The sequence below is a fragment of the Salmo salar genome, chromosome ssa21 (genome assembly GCF_905237065.1).
Source record: "Salmo salar chromosome ssa21, Ssal_v3.1, whole genome shotgun sequence".
In the NCBI taxonomy this organism is placed as follows: Eukaryota; Metazoa; Chordata; class Actinopteri; order Salmoniformes; family Salmonidae; genus Salmo; species Salmo salar.
Window position 1 is genome coordinate 17,510,873 of NC_059462.1, and position 20,633 is coordinate 17,531,505.

Below are 20,633 nucleotides of genomic sequence, written 5' to 3' on the forward strand. Positions count from 1 at the left end.
AGAAAGTGTGTGTGCGTCACATTTCACCATATAATCAGTCTTATTACTGTACCTCAAATGTATCATAAACCATCTGACTCTATTGTAGGCCTGTAACTAGGTTGTTCTTCTTACGCAATCTATCCAGTTTATATTACATGAATGTAACCTTATTTTTCCTGAGATGAGACCTTGGTTCAGTCTTACTCCAGAACTGATCACCTTTCCCCACAAAATACAAGATCTCTCTCAAAATGTAGCCAGTTCTCAGAGTTTTTGCTTCCCTCAGTCCTTCTTTCCCCATTAATTCTGTCATTCATTAAATGCTAGGGGAAATGTTTAACAGTCTCCACCAGTAGCTTAATATATAGGACCCTTTAGGTCCAGAGTTCTACAACAACCAACAAATGTTTCCTTTTATAGTTTTTATTACAAAACTAAAACAATACATATTCCCATCACCATACAGTGCATTCAGAAAGTATTCAAACCCCTTCCCTTTTCCACATTTTGTTCCAACTTATTCTAAAATCGATTAAATAAAAACATTTCCTCATCAATCTACACAGAATGACAGTGAAAAAAGTGTAGAAATGTTTGCAAATGTATTAACAATAACAAACAGAAATACCTTATTTACATAACTAATTAGACCCTTTGCTATTATACTCGAAATTGAGCTCAGGTGCATCTTGTTTCCATTCATCATCCTTGAGATGTTTCTACAACTTGATTGGAGTCCACCTGTGGTCAATTCAATTGGACATGATTTGGAAAGGCACACACCTGTTTATTTAAGGTCCCACAGTTGACAGTGCATGTCAGAGCATAAACCAAGCCATGAGGTCAAAGAAATTGTCCGTAGAGCTCTGAAACAGGATTGTGTTGAGGCACAGATCTGGGGAAGGTTACCAAACAATTTCTGAACACAGTGGCCTCCATTATCCTTAAATGGTAGAAGTTTGGAACCACCAAGACTCTCCCCAGAGCTGGCCGCCCAGCAAAACTAAGCAATTGGGGGTGAAGGGCCTTGGTCAGGGAGGTTATCAAGAACCTGATGGTCACTCTGACAGAGCTCCAGAAATATAGGTGTGCCAAGCTTGTAGCGTCATACCCAAAAAGAATTGAGGCTGTAATCGCTGCCAAAGGGGCTTCAACAAAGTACTGAGTAAAGGGTCTGAAAACCTAAGTAAATGTGATAGTTACGTTTTTTAATTTGTAATAAATTCAAAAACATTTCTAAAAACCTGTTTTTGCTTTGTCATTATGGGGTATTGTGTGTAGATTGAGGTAAAAAAAAACTGAATCCATAGAATAAGTCTGTAACGTAATAAAATGTGGAAAAAGTCGAGGGGTCTGAAACCGTACATTCGGAAAGTTTTATACAGAAATAGTAGTCTGACTATAGTAAACAATGTACACAAACACTAAAGGTGAAGCGGCTCTATTGGGAAACTGTCTTCAGGTCAGCTTTTATTTTGTCTCTTTTCCCAAGGTGAAAGTTCCCGTAGAATCACACAGTGCCGTGTCCATAAGAAAGCACTTACAGAGAGTGGATCCGATCTCAGATCAGCTGTCTGCTTTGTTATAATGGTTTAGAAGAGAAACACTGTTGCAGCACATGAGCCAAGTATAGCAACTGATCTCTGGTCAGTTTTGAAATCTGTCCACAATAGGCTACTGTATCAGTGGTGCGAGTGTTCATAGATTGAGTAAGTATGAGCTGATTCCAAAGAAGTTATCAGCTGTGCTCCAGAGTGTGCAGTCAAAGAGAAGAGGTGGTTAACTGGTCTTAGATCAGCTTTGACAAGTGTCTCCCAGCTGAATGCTCCCGGTCACATGGGCAATGAAACATCGGAGCAGGTATATCCCCGAAAAATGGAGAGAACTGTCGATTAGGAGAAAGAGAGAGAGAATCAATATATAGCTGCTTCAAATTTTGAAGACATCCAAACATATTTGCATGTATAGAATTGGCGAGACCTGCTATACACGACACAGGACAGAGTAATGAAGTAGTTGTCAAAGTGAGAAAGTAGGTTTGCCTACCTGTGAAGAACGACAGTTAACATACTAGGGTATGTGCATGTACAGTTTACGAGCCATTATAACGGGGCCCTTCCGTGTTAGTAAATTAGCGCATTAGTGTGCTGGTATCTGTAGAGTAGCACTTCAGTGGGTCTGTTATCAGTTAGTTACGGGTGTGAGATATTCTTCCGACACTCAACCTTTATGGAATGTGCAGCCGGCCGAAACCCCCAAGGCCTTGGCCGAGAGGCAGAGTGTGTGAGTGACAGTCAGTCACTCTCTCTCTCTCTCTCCTGCACACGGTCATTCCCCTCCCTCCAATTTCAATGACATTTTGCAGTCAGGTCCGTGTGTGTGTGTAGGTCCGTGTGTGTGTGTGTATGCCCAACCATACGTGCGTGCCACTGCCACCATTATCTCGTCTTATCTGATCACTGATAGCCATTTGACCCAATTAGAAAGGTAGGTTTTATTTACACAAATGCATGTGTGCCGCAATGGTGCACTTTCACAGTTTTCAATAAAGAGAACTGAACCTGCACTGCAGCTTACATAAGATAATATGTAAGCTGCACTGTGACATAATCCAGTCTGTCCTTTCCCATCACCTAAAGAATTAGGAAGATTGGTTAATGCTGTAGTTTGACTGTAACCTATGGCACACTTTCTGGTTTACAGTGAAGGCAACAGAGATTTTACAATACAATATCACTGTACGGTCTGGTTGGCATGACGATGGAACTGAAGCATATCGTTCCATTACCTAACAGTTTGAACAAGAAATATCTGAGATGTACAAAACATGAAGAACCCCTTCCTAATATTGAGTTGCACCCCCTTTTGTTTTCAGAACAGCTCAAATTGTCGTAGCATGGACTACAAGGTGTAGATGCTGGCCCATGTTGACTCCAATGCTTCCCACAGTTGTCATGTGTGCTGGATGTCCTTGGGTGGTACACACATTCTTGATACACACGGGAAACTGTTGAGCGTGAAAAACCCTGCAGTGTTCAAAAACACTTAAATCTTTTGTCTTGCCCATTCACCCTCTGAATGGCACACATACAAAATCCATGTCTCAATTGTCTCAAGGCTTAAAAATGCTTCTTTAACCTGACTCCCCTTCATCGACACTGATTGGAGTGGATTTAACAAGTGGGATCATGGGATTCACCTGGTCAGTCTATGTCATGGAATGTTTTGTACACTCAGTGTATATTTTGCATGTAAGCAGTCAGCCACACTTTCTTCCTATAGACTCCATCTGTGATGACCTTGGTCTAGTCATGTGATTGCTACAATGACATGAGTGAAATGAGAGAGAGGGTGTGTCAGTCGGTCTTTTGCCAAATAAGTGTGACTCTGTGACTAACTCTTTATGTCCTTGAATATTGAGCCATAGTAAAATGGCTTCTTTTTGTAAGCACTAACTCCGCCATGGCTTGTTGGGCAAAGCCTATGGGGAAAGGAATGGGTGTTTCGGAGGGGTTTCTGATTAACGCAGAAAATAAAAAGGTCTTAGGAGATCATAAATGCATCATAATTCCCAAAAAGTGACGTTAGCTGATAAAAGATTATCTGATAAAAAAAAATTACGTATAAGACATACGTATTTTTTAAATCAGATAATGTTCATCAGCTAACGTGACTTTTTTGGGGAATTGTGAAGCATTTATGTAATCAAAACGAGCACATAAATGCTCCATAATTCCTAAAGGTAATTAACTCACAGAACAAAACGTTTAAGATCTCCTAAACCTGTGTTAACCTTACTTTCGGCATTTATCCCAAAGCCCCACTCTTTCCCCATTCATTTCCGTCATAGGAATGGCCGGACGAACCAGAGGTAACAAATTTTTTAGGACTATAAGGCGAGCTCTATAACGATGTGTGTGTAATTCTGACATCACATTTACATTCTGACATGGCAAGTTCACAGTGACAAGCCATCAGTCTAAAAATAGATATATATATATATATATATATATATATAGATCTATCTATGGTGCATAGTAGGGTGTGTGGGTGACTCTCACCTGACCAGGAAGGGCTGTGGGAAGCAGCTAACAGTTTGTGTTATGGTGTCCTGAAGTTGCAGCAGGTTAGTCAACAGCACCCCCTGGCGGCACTTATCGATCTTGGTCACCACAATCTGCATCACACACCAGACAAAACAAGAGTTTGACAAAGATGCCTCATTAACAAGTGCTGACAGGCTATACGATCATGAATGAATAAACAGGTTCTCATTGTGTGCTCGTCCAAATCAGACACTGTGTTCCAAATTCCCAAGCAAAATAAGCGGTTCAATGAAGCACAATAGCTACTGTTTTCGGTCATCTTCTGGGTGTTTTTGGAAACTACAAGCGGCAGGGGCTAGGCCTGTATTTAACTTTGCAGTATGACGAGTGCATCCATTCATTCCATGTAAGTACATCAACGGGATAATTTGAATCTGACGTCAGTCCTTAATCTGTTGTGGCTCAACAAGGTGGACATAAAAACTTTATTTAAGATCCCGTTGACGTAAATAAAATGATGTGGTCAAAGTGCTTAATAACCTGATAGCTTTATTTAAGATCCCGTTGACATCATTTTAGTTATGTGGTCAAAGTGCTTAATAACCTGACAGCATGAATAATTCACAGCTTCATGCATTAAGCACAGGACAGGGCCAATCAATAATGGCCGGATCCAGGACTGCAGTTTTTAAATAGCTGAGTGGGACAAGTTACAGCGTTCTACATGAATCTGCTCTCTACAGTGAGTGTGATGGAACATAACACACTAAGGAGGAGAGGGAGTGAAAAGGCTTAAATGGCATGCAATGAAATTAGAGAACCTAGATTACAGCAAAATTCTGTAAACTTAACAACAAGGACACAAAACAGAACACTGAGTTGTTTAACAATGCCCTCATCCCACACACACACACACACACACACACACACACACACACACACACACAGTTGAAGTCGGAAGTTTACATACACTTAGGTTGGAGTCATTAAAACTCGTTTTTCAACCACTCCACAAATTTCTTGTTAACAAACTATAGTTTTGGCAAGTCGGTTAGGACATCTACTTTGTACATGACACAAGTCATTTTTCCAACAATTGTTTACAGACAGATTATTTCACTGTATCACAATTCCAGTGGGTCAGAAGTTTACATTCACTAAGTTGACTGTGCCTTTAAACAGCTTGGAAAATACCAGAAAATGATGTCATGACTTTAGAAGTTTCCGATAGGCTAACTGACATTTAAATCAATTGGAGGTGTACCTGTGGATGTATTTCAAGGCCTACCTTCAAACCAAGTGCCTCTATGCTTGACATGGGAAAATCAAAAGAAATCAGCCAAGACCTCAGAAAAGAAAATTGCAGACCTCCACAAGTCTGGTTCATCCTTGGGAGCAATTTCCAAACACCTGAAGGTACCACGTTCATCTGTACAAACAATAGTATGCAAGTATAAACACCATGGGACCACGCAGTCGTCATACCGCTCAGGAAGGAGACGCGTTCTGTCTCCTAGAGATTAACGTTCTTTGGTGCGAAAAGTGCAAATCAATCCCAGAACAGCAAAGGACCTTGTGAAGATGCTGGAGGAAACAGGTACAAATTATCTATATCCACAGTAAAACGAGTCCTATATCAACATAACCTGAAAGGCCACTCAGCAAGGAAAAAGCCACTGCTCTTCCAAAACCGCCATAAAAAAGCCAGATTACGGTTTGCAACTGCACATGGGGACAAAGATCGTACCTTTTGGAGAATTGTCCTCTGGTCTGATTAAACAAAAATAGAACTGTTTGGCCATAATGACCATCATTATGTTTGGAGGAAAAAGGGGGATGCTTGCAAGCCGAAGAACACCATCCCAACCGTGAAGCACGGGGGTGGCAGCATCATGTTGTGGGGGTGCTTTGCTGCAGGAGGGACTGGTGCACTTCAGAAAACAGATGGCATCATGAGGGAGGGAAATTACGTGGATATATTGAAGCAGCATCTCAAGACATCAGTCAGGAAGTTAAAGCTTGGTCGCAAATGGGTCTTCCAAATGGACAATGACCCCAAGCATACTTCCAAAGTTGTGGCAAAATGGCTTAAGGACAACAAAGTCAAGGTATTGGAGTGGAACTGAAAACTGAAAAGGAGGCCTACAAACCTGACTAAGTTACACCAGCTCTGTCAGGAGGAATGGGACAAAATTCACCCAACTTATTGTGGGAAGCTTGTGGAAGGCTACCCAAAATGTTTGACCCAAGTTAAACAATTTAAAGGCAATTCTACCTAATACTAATTGAGTGTATGTAAACTTCTGACCCACTGGGAATATGATGAAAGAAATAAAAGCTGAAATAAATAATTCTCTCTATTATTCGGACATTTCACATTCTTAAAATAAAGTGGTGATCCTAACTGACTAAGGCAGGGAATTTTTACTAGGATTAAATGTCACGAATGTATTTGGATAAGGTGTATGTAAACTTCCGACTTCATCTGTATATATGTATATATTCAATTAAAACAGAGGCTAATCTTTTGAAGAACGAACTGAGCACAGAGTAGGTTAATCTCACCACGTAAGGCCGACTGAACTCTTCACACATCTCCAGTGCGATCATATCTGCCTCCTGCAGCCCAACACTGCCGTCCACCAATAGGAAGGTCCTCACCAGACTGATAGAAATGCAACACAGCAGAGGGAAGCATGATCATGTTACACAAACAGACAAATGCATTCGATCTACATCAAGACTCTCCAACCCTGCTCCTTGAGTGTTACCGTCCTGTTGGTTATCTAGCACATCTGATTCTAATTATTAGCTGGTTGATAAGCTGAATCAGGTTAGTTACAACTGGGGTTGGATCGCAAACCTACATGAGGGTAGCTCTCCAGAAACAGGGTTGGAGAGCCCTGATCTACACTGAACAAAAATAGAAATGCAACATGTCAAGTGTTGGTCCCATGTTTCATGAGCTGAAATACAAAATACCAGACATTTTCCATACACACAAAAAGTTTATTTCTTTCAAATTTTGTGCATGAATGTATTTACATTCATATTAGTGAGCATTTCTCATTTGGCAAGATAATCCATCCACCTGACAGGAGTGGCATATCAATAAACGGATTAAACAGCATGATCATTACACAGGTGCACCTTGTGCTGGGGACAGTAAAAGACCCCTTTAAAATGTGCAGTTTTGTCACACAACACAATGTCACAGATGTCTCAAGTTTTGAGGGAGCGTGCAATTGACATGTTGACTGCAGGAATGTCCACCAGAGCAGTTGCCAGAGAATTTAATGTTCATTTGTATACCATAAGCTGCCTCAATGTTATTTTAGTGAATTTGGCAATACGTCCAACCGGCCTCACAACCGCAGACCACGTGTAACCACGACAGCCTAGGAGCTCCACATCCGGTTTCTTCACCTGAAGGATCGTCTGAGGGGTGGGGGAGGTGCTGAGGAGTATTTCTTTCTGTAATAAAGCCCTTTTGTGGGGAAAAACTCATTCAGATTGTCTGGACCTGGCTCCCCAGCGGGGGGGCCTATGCCCTCCAAGGCCCACCCATGGCTGCAACCCTGCCCAGTCACGTGAATTTCATAGATTAGGGCCTAATGAATTTATTTCAATTTACTGATTTCCTCATAGGAACTGTAACTCAGTAAAATATTAGAAAATGTTGCGTTTCAATTTTTGTTCAGTATACTTACTGTACATTGATTAACGACCACTAAAGCTAAAACATCCTGAAGACCTACTTTTTTCTTGAACCCAGATAGTGCTCCACCATCTCCACAAAGTCCTTGGGAGCCCTGTATCCATAACCAGGCATGTCCACCATGGTGAAAGCTTTGCCCACTTTGAAAAAGTTCATCTTCTTGGTATGGCCCTGAGAGAGAGTGGATAAAATGCCAGGCAGTGAAAGTACCTTTAGAGAATGTATGGAAAGAGAGAGAGCGATAAACAATAAACAACAGATCTTAGTTTACTCACTGGTGTTTTGGAGACTCTAATTTCTACATCAGGAGCCAGGGAGAACAGAGCTCTGATGAGAGACGACTTCCCCACATTACTCCTGCCGATGAAACACACCTGGCAACGCACACACAACAACAAAACATCCAAAGGGTGTAAGGACCTTAACAACAGGCTGACCAAATTGAAAAAATGAATATTTCAAAAACAAGGGCATTTCTAAGTGACCCCAACTTTTGACCGGTAGTATACATACATCCATCCATACATACATACATACATACATACATACATACATACATACATACATACATACCCACACACATAAAAAAATGTTTTTTTTGTATTATCAATTTGAAGTTAAAGCTTAGTGTACGTAGAAATTTGAAAACTAGATAAGTTCACCGTAAAAGTGTTTATATTCTGCGATGCTGAGCACACTGCTATGGGTTTGCAACTGTGTGTTGCCAGCCATGATATAAAATCTGTCATTTGTAGAGATATGACAGTGTGCTACTGTAATATCCCTGGAGTCCCAGCGGACAATCAGAGCTACTGGAGCCATCTGTCTCTGACACAAGATGGAGTCTGTCTGACACAAGATGGATGCAGAGAGCCGCTCCCCCATGTTGCCGGGTGATAAATCACACTGTGACAGGGGAGAGGTGGTGAGCCGAGCGGTAACTAAAACCACGTCTCACAATCACTGCACCACTCCTCTCTCCAAACATCTTTCCATGTGGCACTGCGGGGAAGAATCTAGGTTGAAGTCCTGGTCTGACTGAGGTTACATGAATACATTTCAGAATTCGGTTAATTTATGAAGCCATGGCCAATGTTCACTTCATTCCATTCTTATAAGCATAAGAGCATGAAGGAGGGGGCGAGCGTTAATCTGCCCATTCCACACACTTAGTCATCCAGTCTTCCACCCACCCACGCATGTGCCCCCACACACACCCACCAGACCTGGGTTCAAATACATGTGTATTTGAATATTTGTTATTTAATATACTTTTTCTCCTGTGTATTTTAGTATTTTCACAGCCCAAAAATGTTTTGTATACAAGTACAGTACCAGTCAAAAGTTTGGACACACCTACTCATTCAAGGGTTTTTCTTTATTTTTTACTATTTTCTACATTGTAGAATAATAGTGAAGACATCAACATTATTAAATAACACATATGGAATCATGTAGTAACCAAAAAAAGTGTTAAAATAAAAAAATCTAAATATATTTAATATTTGAGATTCTTCAAATATTTGGCAGCTTTGCACACACTTGGCATTCTCTCAACCAGCTTCATGAGGTAGTCACCTGGAATGCATCTCAATTAATAGGTGTGCCTTGAAAGAAATTCCACAAATTAACTTTTTTCTTAATGTGTTTGAGCCAATCAGTTGTGTTGTGACAAGGTAGGGGTGGTATACAGAAGACAGCCCTATTTGGTAAAAGACCAAGTCCATATTATGACAAGAACAGCTCAAATAAGCAAAGAGAAACGACAATCCATCAATACTTTAAGACATGAAGGTCAGTCAATCTATAACATTTCAGGAACTTTCAAAGTTTCTTCAAGTGCAGTTGCAAAAACAATCAATCGCTATGACGAAACTGCCTCTCATGAGGACTGCCACAGGAAAGAACGACCCAGAGTTACATCTGCTGCAGAAGATACGTTCATTAAAGTTACCAGCCTCAGCAATTGCAGCCCAAATAAATGCTTTACAGAGTTCAAGTAACAGACACATCAACATCAACTATTCAGAGGAGACTGCGTGAATCAGGCCTTCATGGTCAAATTGTAAAATGGCGCCGGAGGGGATGGCTGACATTTTAAGTGCTTCTAACAAACTGTGCTATTTTGATAGCTTTTTTTTTTTAACAACTTATTTTATACATAATGTTGCTGCTACCGTCTCTTATGATCGAAAAAAACTTTGGACATCAGAACAGCGATTACTCACCTTGAACCGGAAGAAGCTTTTTCCTTTAACGAGTCCGACGCAAAGGATATACTGCTTTCTCGGGAACAGGCCCAAATCCCTGTCATTTGCGTGAAGAAAAGATGGAGAAAAAGGGGGCGGAGGTCGGGCTGCCTTCTGAGAATTCGTAGGCGAACGAGTAAACCCCCACTGCCATCCGTTCTATTGGCCTACGTACAAGCATTGAGAAATAAAATCGATGACTTACGATCAAGATTATCCTACCAACGAGACATTAAACTCTGTAATAGCTTATGTTTCACGAGTCGTGGCTGAACGACGACACTGATAATATAAAGCTGGCGGGATTTTCCATGCACCGGCAGGACAGAGAAGCTACGTCTGGTAAGACGCGGGGTGGGAGTGTGTCTCTAATTTTCAATAACAGCTGGTGCGCGAGGTCTAATATTAAAGTAGTCTCAAGGTATTGCTCGCCTGAAGTAGAGTACCTTATGATAAATTGTAGACCACACCATCCGTATTATTCGTAGCGGTCTATTTACCACCACAAAGCGATGCTGGAACTAAGACCGCACTCAACCAACTCTATAAGGCCATAAGCAAACAAGGAAATGCTCATCCAGAAGTTGTGCTCCTAGTGGCCGGGGACTTTACTGCAGGCAAACCTAAATCCGTTTTACCTCATTTCTACCGGCATGTCAAATGTGCAACCAGAGAGAAAATAAATAAATTAAAAATAAAAACTCTGGACCACCTTTATTCCACACACACAGACGTGTACAAAGCTCTCCCTCCATTTGACAAACCTGACCATAATTCTATCCTCCGGATTCCTGCTTACAAGCAAAAACTAAAGCAGGAAGTACCAGTGACTCGCTCAATACGGAAGCGGTCAGATGACGTGGATGCTACGCTACAGGACAATTTTGCTCGCAAAGACTGGAATATGTCCAGGGATTCATCCAATGGCATTTGAGGAGCATTCGAAGCTAATTCTCAGAGTAAAAAAAAAACTCCATTCCTTACATCTTATGGTTCGACAGGAATCAAATCAAATCAAAGTTTGTCACATGCGCTGAATACAACAGGTGTAGTAGACCTTACAGTGAAATGCTGACTTACAGCCTCTAACCAATAGTGCAAAAAAAGGTATTAGGTGAACAATAGGTAGGTAAACAATTAAAACAACAGTAAAAAGACAGGCTATATACAGTAGCGAGGCTATAAAAATAGTGAGGCTACATACAGACACCGGTTAGTCAGGCTGATTGAGGTAGTATGTACATATGATTAAAGTGACTATGCATATATGATGAACAGAGAGTAGCAGTAGCATAAAAGAGGGGTTGGCGGGTGGGACACAATGCAGATAGCCCGACGAAGAAATAGGGTAATAAACCATATCTCCCTTAAGGGGATCTGACATGACCTCAACCACTCATTTGCCTAATCCACAGGATGTCCATCCGTATCCCCTATAGAAATTCTGTGACTTCCTCCCATCCACCCAGCAAATTCCAAAGCCATCTGTCTCCTACAGATGACCATTAATTTCTGATGTAAAAACCAGCCTCTAGGATAGCAATGTTCCAAGTTTAACCCAGAATTCAACAGTAGTATACCACCTCAGTGTATCGGCTTCATCAATAAGTGCATCAACAATGTCGTCTCCACAGTGACCGTACATACATATCCCAACCAGAAGCCATGGATTACAGGCAACATCCGCATCGAGTTAAAGGCTAGAGCTCCCGCTTTCAAGGAGCGGGACACTAATCCGGTTGCTTTTAAGAAATCCGGTTATGCCCTCAGACGAACAATCAAACAAGCAAAGCATCAATATAAGATTAAGATTAAATCCTACTACACCGGCTCTGATGCTCGTCAGATGTGGCAGGGCTTGCAAACTATTACAGACTACAAAGGGAAACCCAGACACGAGCTGCCCAGTGATTCAAACCAACGAGACGAGCTAAATGCCTTTTATGCTCGCTTCGAGGCAGGCAAAACTGAAGCACGCATGAGAGCACCAGCTGTTCTGGTTGACTGTGTTAACACATCGGCTACCGAGAGTGAGCAAGACCTTTAAACAGGTCAAAATTCACAAAGCCGCGGGGCCAGACAGGTTACCAGGACGTGTAATCAAAGCATGTGCGGACTAACTGGCAAGTGTCTTCACTGACATTTTCAACCTCTCCCTGACAGAGTATGTAATACCTACATGTTTCAAGCAGACCACCATAGTCCCTGTGCCCAAGGATGTGAAGGTAACCTGCCTAAATGATTACCGCCCCGTAGCACTGAAATCGCTAGCCAGGTTGAGAATTTCAAGTTCCTTGGTGTCCACATCACCAATGAACTATCATGGTCCAAACACACCAAGACAGTCATTAAGAGGGCACAACACCACCTTTTCCACCTCAGACTGAAAAGATTTGGCATGGGTCCCCAGATCCTCAAAAAGGTATACAGCTGCACCAGAGAGCATCCTGACCGGTTGCATCACTGCCTAGTATGGCAACTGCTCGGCATCTGACCATAAGGCGCAAACAGAGGCTAGTGCGTACGGCCCAGTACATCACTGGGGCCAAGCTTCCTGCCATCCAGGACCTATATACTAGGCGGCGTCAGAGGAAAGGCCAAAAAAATGGTTAGACACTCCTAGTATAGAGGTCCTGGATGGCAGGATGCTTGACCTCAGGGATGTACTGGGCCGTATGCACTACCCCCTATAGAGCCTTGCGGTGGAGGCCGAGCAGTTTCCATACCAGGCAGTGATGCAACCAGTCAGGATGCTCTCGATGGTACAGCTCGAGAACTTTGAGGATCTGAAGACACATGCCAAATCTTTCAGTCTCCTGAGAGGGAATAGGCTTTGTCGTGCCCTCGTCACGACTGTCATGGTGTGTTTTGACCATGAAAGTTTGTTGGTGATGTGGACACCAAGGAACTTGAAGCTCTCAACCTGCTCCACTATAGCCCCATCGATGAGAATGGTCGGGCCTCCTTTTCCTGTTGTCCACAATCATCTCCTTTGTCTTAAACACATTCAGGGAGAGGTTGTCTTGGTTGTTGAGCCTGAAACAAAGTTCACCAGCACAACCCAGGATGTCTCACACAGTGAGCCAACACCACCAGAGAAGAAGAGTCGATTGGGCACACTGTTTGTTTTCATGGAACAACAAAGCGTGGCTGCATGAAACACAAAAGAAAATTGAGTAGCTCAATTTGGGCTCCCGAGTGGCGCAGCAGTCTAAGGCACTGCATCACAGTGCTAGAGGAGTCACTACAGACACCCTGGTTTGAATCCAGGATGTCACACAACTGGCCTTGATTGGGAGTTCCATAGAGTGGCGCACAATTGGCCCAGCGTCGTCCGGGTGTGGCTGGTGTAGGCCGTCATTGGTAATAATAATTTGTTATTAACTGACTTGCCTAGTTAATTGATTAAAATACCTCATGACCCCATATCTTCCACCAACTACTGATCCTCTGGAATTATGGAATACACACAGTCAAATAATATAATAATAGTAGAGAGAATTATTTATTTCAGCTTTTATTTCTCATCACATTCCCAGTGGGTCAGAAATTTACATACACTCAATTAGTAGTTGGTAGCATTGCCTTTAAATTGTTTAACTTGGGTCAAACGTTTTGGGTAGCCTTCCACAAGCTTCCCACAATAATTTTGGCCCAATCCTCCTGACAGTGCAGGTGTAACTGAGTCAGGTTTGTAGGCCTCCTTGCTCGCACATGCTTTTTCAGTTCTGCCCACAAATGTTCTATAGGATTGAGGTCAGGGCTTTGTGATGGCCACTCCAATACCTTGACTTTGTTGTCCTTAAGCCATTTTGCCACAACTTTGGAAGTATGCTTGGGGTCATTGTCCATTTGGAAGACCCATTTGCGACCAAGCTTTAACTTTCTGACTGATGTCTTGAGATGTTGCATCAATATACCCACAATTTTCCTTCCTCGTGATGCCATCTATTTTCTGAAGTGCACCAGACCCTCCTGCAGCAAAGCACCCCCACAACATGATGCTGTCACCCCCGTGCTTCCCGGTTGGGATGGTATTCTTCGGCTTGCAAGCCTCCCCCATTTTCCTCCAAACATAATGATGGTCATTTTGGCCAAACAGTTCTATTTTTGTTTCATCAGACCAGAGGACATTTCTCCAAAAAGTATGATCTTTGTCCCCATGTGCAGTTGCAAACCCTTAGTCATGGCGGTTTTGGAGCAGTGGCTTTCTCCTTGCTGAGCGGCCTTTCAGGTTATGTTGATATAGGACTCGTTTTACTGTGGATATAGATACTTTTGTACCTGTTTCCTCCAGCATCTTCACAAGGTCCTTTGCTGTTGTTCTGGGATTGATTTGCACTTTTCGCACCAAAGTACGTTCACCTCTAGGAGACAGAACGCGTCTCCTTCCTGAGCGGTATGACGGAAATTGCTCCCAAGGATGAACCAAACTTGTGGAGGTCTACAATTTATTTTTCTGAGGTCTTTTGATTTTCCCATGATGTCAAGCAAAGAGGCACTTGGTTTGAAGGTAGGCCTTGAAATACATCCACAGGTACACCTCCAATTGATTTAAATGTCAGTTAGCCTATCGGAGACTTCTAAAGCCTTGACATCATTTTCTGGAATTTTTCAAGCTGTTTAGAGGCACAGTCAACTTAGTGCATGTAAACTTCTGACCCACTGGAATTGTGATACAGATTATTTCACTTATAATTCACTGTATGTAAACAATGGTTGTAAAAATGACTTGTGTCATGCACGAAGTAGATGTCCTAACCGACTTGCCAAAACTATAGTTTGTTAACAAGAAATTTCTGGAGTGGTTAAAAATGAGTTAATGACTCCAACGTAAGTGTATGTAAACTTCCGACTTCAACTGTACACGTTCCAGCATTCTCTGCAGTTGTGGAGTGGCTTTTCCAACATTGAAGGGCGTATCTTCAGACCAGATTGCTGCTCCATGTCTGACAAGCTTTTTGAAACCCTGATGTTTTTTTAAAAATGTAACAATGGCATCTTCACCTTTCTTGAGACACCAATGTTAAATTTAACCTGTTAGGGCTAGGGGGCAGTATTTGCACGGCTGGATAAAAAAAATGTACCCGATTTAATCTGGTTACTAATCCTACCCAGTAACTAGAATATGCATATACTTATTATATATGGATAGAAAACACTCTAAAGTTTCTAAAACTGTTTGAATGGTGTCTGTGAGTATAACAGAACTCATTTGGCAGGCAAAACCCTGAGACATTTTCTGACAGGAAGTGGATACCTGATGTGTTGTATTACCTTTAAACCTATCCCATTGAAAAACACAGGGGCTGAGGAATATTTTGGCACTTCCTATTGCTTCCACTAGATGTCACCAGCCTTTACAAAGTGTTTTGAGTCTTCTGGAGGGAGATCTGACCGAACAAGCCATGGAACGATGATGCCCCATTAGACACCTGGCGCGCGAGTTCATGTTGGGTACCCTCGTTCCAATACGTTATAAAAGAGTATGCATTCGTCCACCTTGAATATTATTCATGTTCTGGTTAAAAAAGGCCCTAATGATTTATGCTATACAACGTTTGACATGTTTGAACGAACGGAAATATATTTTTTCCCCTCGTTCATGACGAGAAGTCCGGCTGGCTTAGATCATGTGCTAACAAGACGGAGATTTTTGGACATAAATGATGAGCTTTTTTGAACAAAACTACATTCGTTATGGACCTGTGATACCTGGAAGTGACATCTGATGAAGAGAATCAAAGGTAATGGATTATTTACATAGTATTTTCGATTTTAGATCTCCCCAACATGACGTCTAGTCTGTATCGCAACGCCGTATTTTTCTGGGCGCAGTGCTCAGATTATTGCAAAGTGTGATTTCCCAGTAAGGTTATTTTTAAATCTGGCAAGTTGATTGCGTTCAAGAGATGTAAATCTATAATTCTTTAAATGACAATATAATATTTTACCAATGTTTTCTAATTTTAATTATTTAATTTGTGACGCTGACTTGACTGCCGGTTATTGGAGGGAAACGATTTCCTCAACATCAATGCCATAGTAAAACGCTGTTTTTGGATATAAATATGAACTTGATAGAACTAAAAATGCATGCATTGTCTAACATAATGTCCTAGGAGTGTCATCTGATGGAGATTGTAAAAGGTTAGTGCATCATTTTAGCTGGTTTTATGGTTTTGGTGACCCTGTCTTTGAATTGACAAAACATTACACACAACTCTTGTAAATGTACTGTCCTAACATACTCTAAATTTATGCTTTCGCCGTAAAACCTTTTTGAAATCGTAAAACGTGGTTAGATTAAGGAGATGTTTATCTTTCAAAGGGTGTAAAATAGTTGTATGTTTGAAAAATTTGAATTTTGACATTTATTTGGATTCAAATTTGCCGCTCTTGAAATGCACCTGCTGTTGATGGAGTGCACCACGGGGGGGACGCTAGCGTCCCACCTAGCCCATAGAGGTTAAGCTGCATATTGTGATCTAAAAGTGAAATAAGACCTAGCCTATACAAGTGTTTTTTATTTCCAATCAAACTACTATTTACATTCACAACTATTTTAACATACATCCAACACACATCCCTCCACCTACCTCTGGCTGGTTCTGTGAGGGTGCGTGTTCCATCCTCACGGCGGAGGTGTGGTAATCAATCTTGTGTGAGGGGGATGGGGAGAAGAGTTTCTCTGCCTTGGTTATGTCCTCCACACTGGGCTGGAAGAGCTGGAAGTGGCCCCTATCCACTGAGCAAGCCAAGTGGGGCTCCAGCTCACTGAAGGGGAACAGCAGGCCCCGGAGCTTTCTCTGGGGGAGCAGGGAGGCTTGATGGAAAGAAGCCAGATTGTGAGCACCCTGCTGGGATGCAGTCCAAAATCCAGTCCCTGGCTTTAGCCATAGCCTCCTGCAGAACATATTTTTTTCGATGTGTGAGCTGCAAAGGTATGATGTGTTATTGGTTATATTTGTATATTTCTTTATATAGTAACAATTGTTGGTTGACTGTTTTCGAATACCACTATGCACTGCCCTCACACAGGTATAGGCAATTGTCATTATCACCTAAGCACTTTAATAATAATAAAAATGGGTTTGGCACATCTCTTGATGCTCTGATGAAGTCACAACTGTCGAAACGCGTTTGCCTGCCCGGACGAAAATAAAAAGGTGAAATGAGGTGACGTCTTTTTAAAAATATTGTGCCGTCGTTTCCCAATGTTAATGAACTTGGGATTTAATGTATAGGTTAACAAATGTCATGGCTATTATTACATTTTATGTCAACTAGCTAGCTATCTGTTTACTTCGCAATTCTTGACTAATTAAACTTACCCAATGACTTGCTGAAATACTACGCCAATAATTCCTGCGCGTTTAAATGTGACAATACATATATTGATCAGATTACGAAGAGATGCATTGTTAGATGTACATTTTCTAGTCAACGTCCTCCATGTTTGATTTTTAATGGTTACATTGAAATGCAACCGGCAGACACAAGTAGACATGATTATAGTTCCGACTTAAAACTTACCCTCTCCATTCTCTAAGTCTTTTTCTTCTTCGATGAGGTTTAAAGGCGGTTAGCATCCACTAAATATTGCATTGCCGCCACCTACTAGACTGGAGTGGAACTCCCTTGTACTTTGCTTGAAAAAATAAATATATAAACACCAAATACCTCTCTGAGCTACCACCACAACCTCAATTTTCTGTGACCTACGTTCTATCCCTGCAGTACAATTGAAAACCATTACTATAAATGCTAAAAATCCAATCTTACTGAAACATATATCACTTGTTGGTTCATCCCTCTGTACTGGTACAGATCTACTACTACACCACTCCTCTCAGGATCCCTCCCCCTTGACCCATCTTCCCCTACTTTCCCCAATGCTACACATTCCTTTGTCTCATGGCCTTCTGCACACTTCTCACCCCTAGGAACCTCCCTTCTACACACTGCTGCCACATGCCCATAACCTTGACACCTGTAACAACATAATGTATTCAGCACAAAAGCTTGTACAGGATAACTTATATCCTAACATCACTATGTCGGACAAACATCAAAACTCAAAAGAACAGACAATGACTCTTCTGTTTCACCACTCATGCCACCATGTTTCTTGCCCCCATTCGTTTAACGCGGAGCGCCTTCTCCTTCTGACCAGCAGAAACACAAACAATTATCACAAGACCACTTCTGGTTACCCTCACTGATTCCACAGCTCCCAACTCTGTTTTCACCCACCCTGAAACCACAAATGGATCAGCCAAAAGGCAAGGGTCCACTTTTTCCAAAAACTTTACTCCTACTGTCACAGACTTATCTTTATCCTGACCCTCGGTGCAAGCCTCGGGCTCCGAGAACTTCACCACACCTACCAACTCCCATACTTCGATCTCATTCACCTCCATTTCTCCTCCTGTCTTCAGCTCGCTCTGTTTACACTTCTTTAACAAGCCATCTCCCTTTTTTCCGCCATTTTTAACCGACTCAAGCTCACCCTCTTCCTCCCTCTCTCTTAGACCTCCTCTGCCTCTCTTTTTCCCTCCATTCCTCCTCCGTATTCCAAGTATACGTCTCCTTATGGTAATACTGCACTTCTCCTGACATACATCTTGTTCTTGCCCTCTCAAGGGATGCCATTTAACCGGCTGTCACAATCTCCGTACAATCAGAACGAATCCCTCGGGATGTAGCGCTCAACAGTGCATCCCACTTATAAAGCAGCTGCTTCGTCCTGATGTTCTTCTTCATCAAAAGCTACCGCAACTCTTTTCCATTTCAAGCAAGTGTGCTCTTCCAACCACCATCCACTGTCTGATATCCCTGTCAGCGTTGAGTTTCCTCATGAACAGTTATTTCTCACTTCATGTCACGCATATATATTATTGATGTAGTCCTAAAAAATGCCTCAGCATTAGTCCCCCCCTCCCCCAAAAAAGTGTAGATTATTTACAGTTAGTTACTTTAACCACAATGCTTTTTTTTGCAATTTACACACAATACCCCATAACGACAAATAATACTTTCAAAAGTATTATTAATAAAAAACAAATACTTTATGTACATAAGTATTCAGACCCTTTGCTACGAGACTCGAAATTGAGCTCAGGTGCATCCTGTTTCCATTGATCATCCCTGGTATTTCTACTTGATTGGACTCCACCTGTGGTAAATTAAATTGATTGGACATGATTTGGAAAGCCACACACTTGTCTATATAAGGTCCCACAGTTGACAGTGCATGTCAGAGCAAAAAACAAGCCATGAGGTCGAAGGAATTGTCCATAGAGCTCCGAGACAGATTGTGTCGAGGCACAAAATTCTGTAGCATTGATGGTCCCCAAGAACACAGTGGCCTCCATCATACTTAAATGGAAGAAGTTTGGAACCACCAAGACGCTTCCTAGAGCTGGCCGCCTGGCCAAACTGAGCAATCGGCGGGGAAGGTCCTTGGTCAGGAGGTGACCAAGAACCCGATGGTTACTCTGACAGCGCTCTAGAGTTCCTCTGTGGAGATGGGAGAACCTTCCAGAAGGACAACCATCTCTGCAGCACTCCACCAATCAGGCCTTTATGGTAGAGTAGCCAGACAAAAGCCACTCCTCAGTAAAAGGCACATGATAGCCCGCTTGCAGTTTGCCAAAAGGCACCTGAAGACTCTCAGACCATGAGAAACAAGATTCTCTGGTCTGATGTAACCAAGATTGTACTTTTTGGCCTGAATGCCAAGCATCACGTCTGGAGGATACCTGGTGCCATGGTGGTGCAGCATCATGCTGTGTGGATGTTTTTCAGCGGCAGGGACTGGGAGACGAGTCAGGTTTGAGGAAAAGATGAGCGGAGAAAGGTACAGAGAGATCCTTGAAAAAAACCTGCTCCAGAGTGCTCATGACCTCAGACTGAGACGAAGGTTCACCCTCCAACAGGACAGCAACCCTAAGCACAAGGCCAAGACAACGCAAGAGTGGCTTCGGGACAAGTCTCTGAATGTCGTTTGAGTGGCCCAGCCAGAGACCGGACTTGAACCCAGTTGAACATCTCTGGAGAGACCTGACAATAGCTGTGCAGCAACGCTCCCCATCCGACCAGACAGAGCTTGAGAAGATCTGCAGAGAATAATGGGAGAAACTCCCCAAATACAAGTGTGCCAAGCTTGTAGCGCCATACCCAAGAAAACTCAACTCTGTAATCACTGTCAAAGGTGCTTCCACAAAGTACTGAGTAAAGGTTCTGACTACTTACGTAAATGTGTGTAGATTGATGAGTGGGGGAAAAAACAAACAATTTAATCAGTTTTAGAATGAGGCTGTAACGTAACATGTGGAAAAAGTCAAGGGGTCGGAATACTTTTCGAAGGTGTGTGTGTGTGTGTGTCTCCACCAAATTTCATATGTGGGAAATTTGTGAAATTTGGTGGAGGATTGGTGATGATCTGCTGGTGCTTCAGCAAGGCTGGAATCGGGCAGATTTGTCTTTGTGAAGGACATGTGAATCAAGCCACGTACAAGGGTGTCCTGGAAGAAAACTTGCTTCCTTCTGCTCTGACAATGTTCCCCAACTCTGAGGATTGGTTTTTCCAGCAGGACAATGCTCCATGCCACACAGCCAGGTCAATCAAGGTGT

The 20,633-nt window shown here is 42.3% G+C and overlaps 1 protein-coding gene across 2 annotated transcripts; it reads right to left on the reverse strand.

Annotated features, from left to right (window-relative positions):
* Window positions 1-1,162: 1,162 nt before the first annotated feature.
* gtpbp8 (GTP binding protein 8) lies at window positions 1,163-17,487 on the reverse strand. 2 transcript variants are annotated; one of them, XM_014163989.2, is made up of 7 exons: window positions 17,330-17,485; window positions 16,595-16,931; window positions 8,022-8,120; window positions 7,787-7,917; window positions 6,594-6,693; window positions 4,044-4,159; window positions 1,163-1,867 (listed from the first exon to the last, which is right to left on the reverse strand). In XM_014163989.2, the coding sequence occupies exons 2-7, from the start codon at window positions 16,910-16,912 to the stop codon at window positions 1,777-1,779; spliced, it is 855 nt and encodes a 284-aa protein (XP_014019464.2). In that variant the 5' UTR covers window positions 16,913-16,931; window positions 17,330-17,485; the 3' UTR covers window positions 1,163-1,776. The 2 variants fall into 2 exon arrangements, with proteins under 2 accessions (XP_014019464.2, XP_045560567.1); XM_045704611.1 differs by lacking the exon at window positions 1,163-1,867 and adding an exon at window positions 2,458-3,008 and having other exon boundaries at window positions 17,330-17,487.
* Window positions 17,488-20,633: the final 3,146 nt, after the last annotated feature.

Coding starts and splice junctions, on each gene's coding strand:
- gtpbp8 (XM_045704611.1), bottom strand. CDS start 16,912: ATGTTCTGCAGGAGGCTATGGCTAAAGCCAGGGACTGGATTTTGGACT. Junction 7,918..8,021: donor TTAGAGTCTCCAAAACACCA/GTGAGTAAACTA, acceptor ACTCTCTCTCAG/GGCCATACCAAGAAGATGAA. Junction 6,694..7,786: donor TATCTGGGTTCAAGAAAAAA/GTAGGTCTTCAG, acceptor CATTTCTATCAG/TCTGGTGAGGACCTTCCTAT.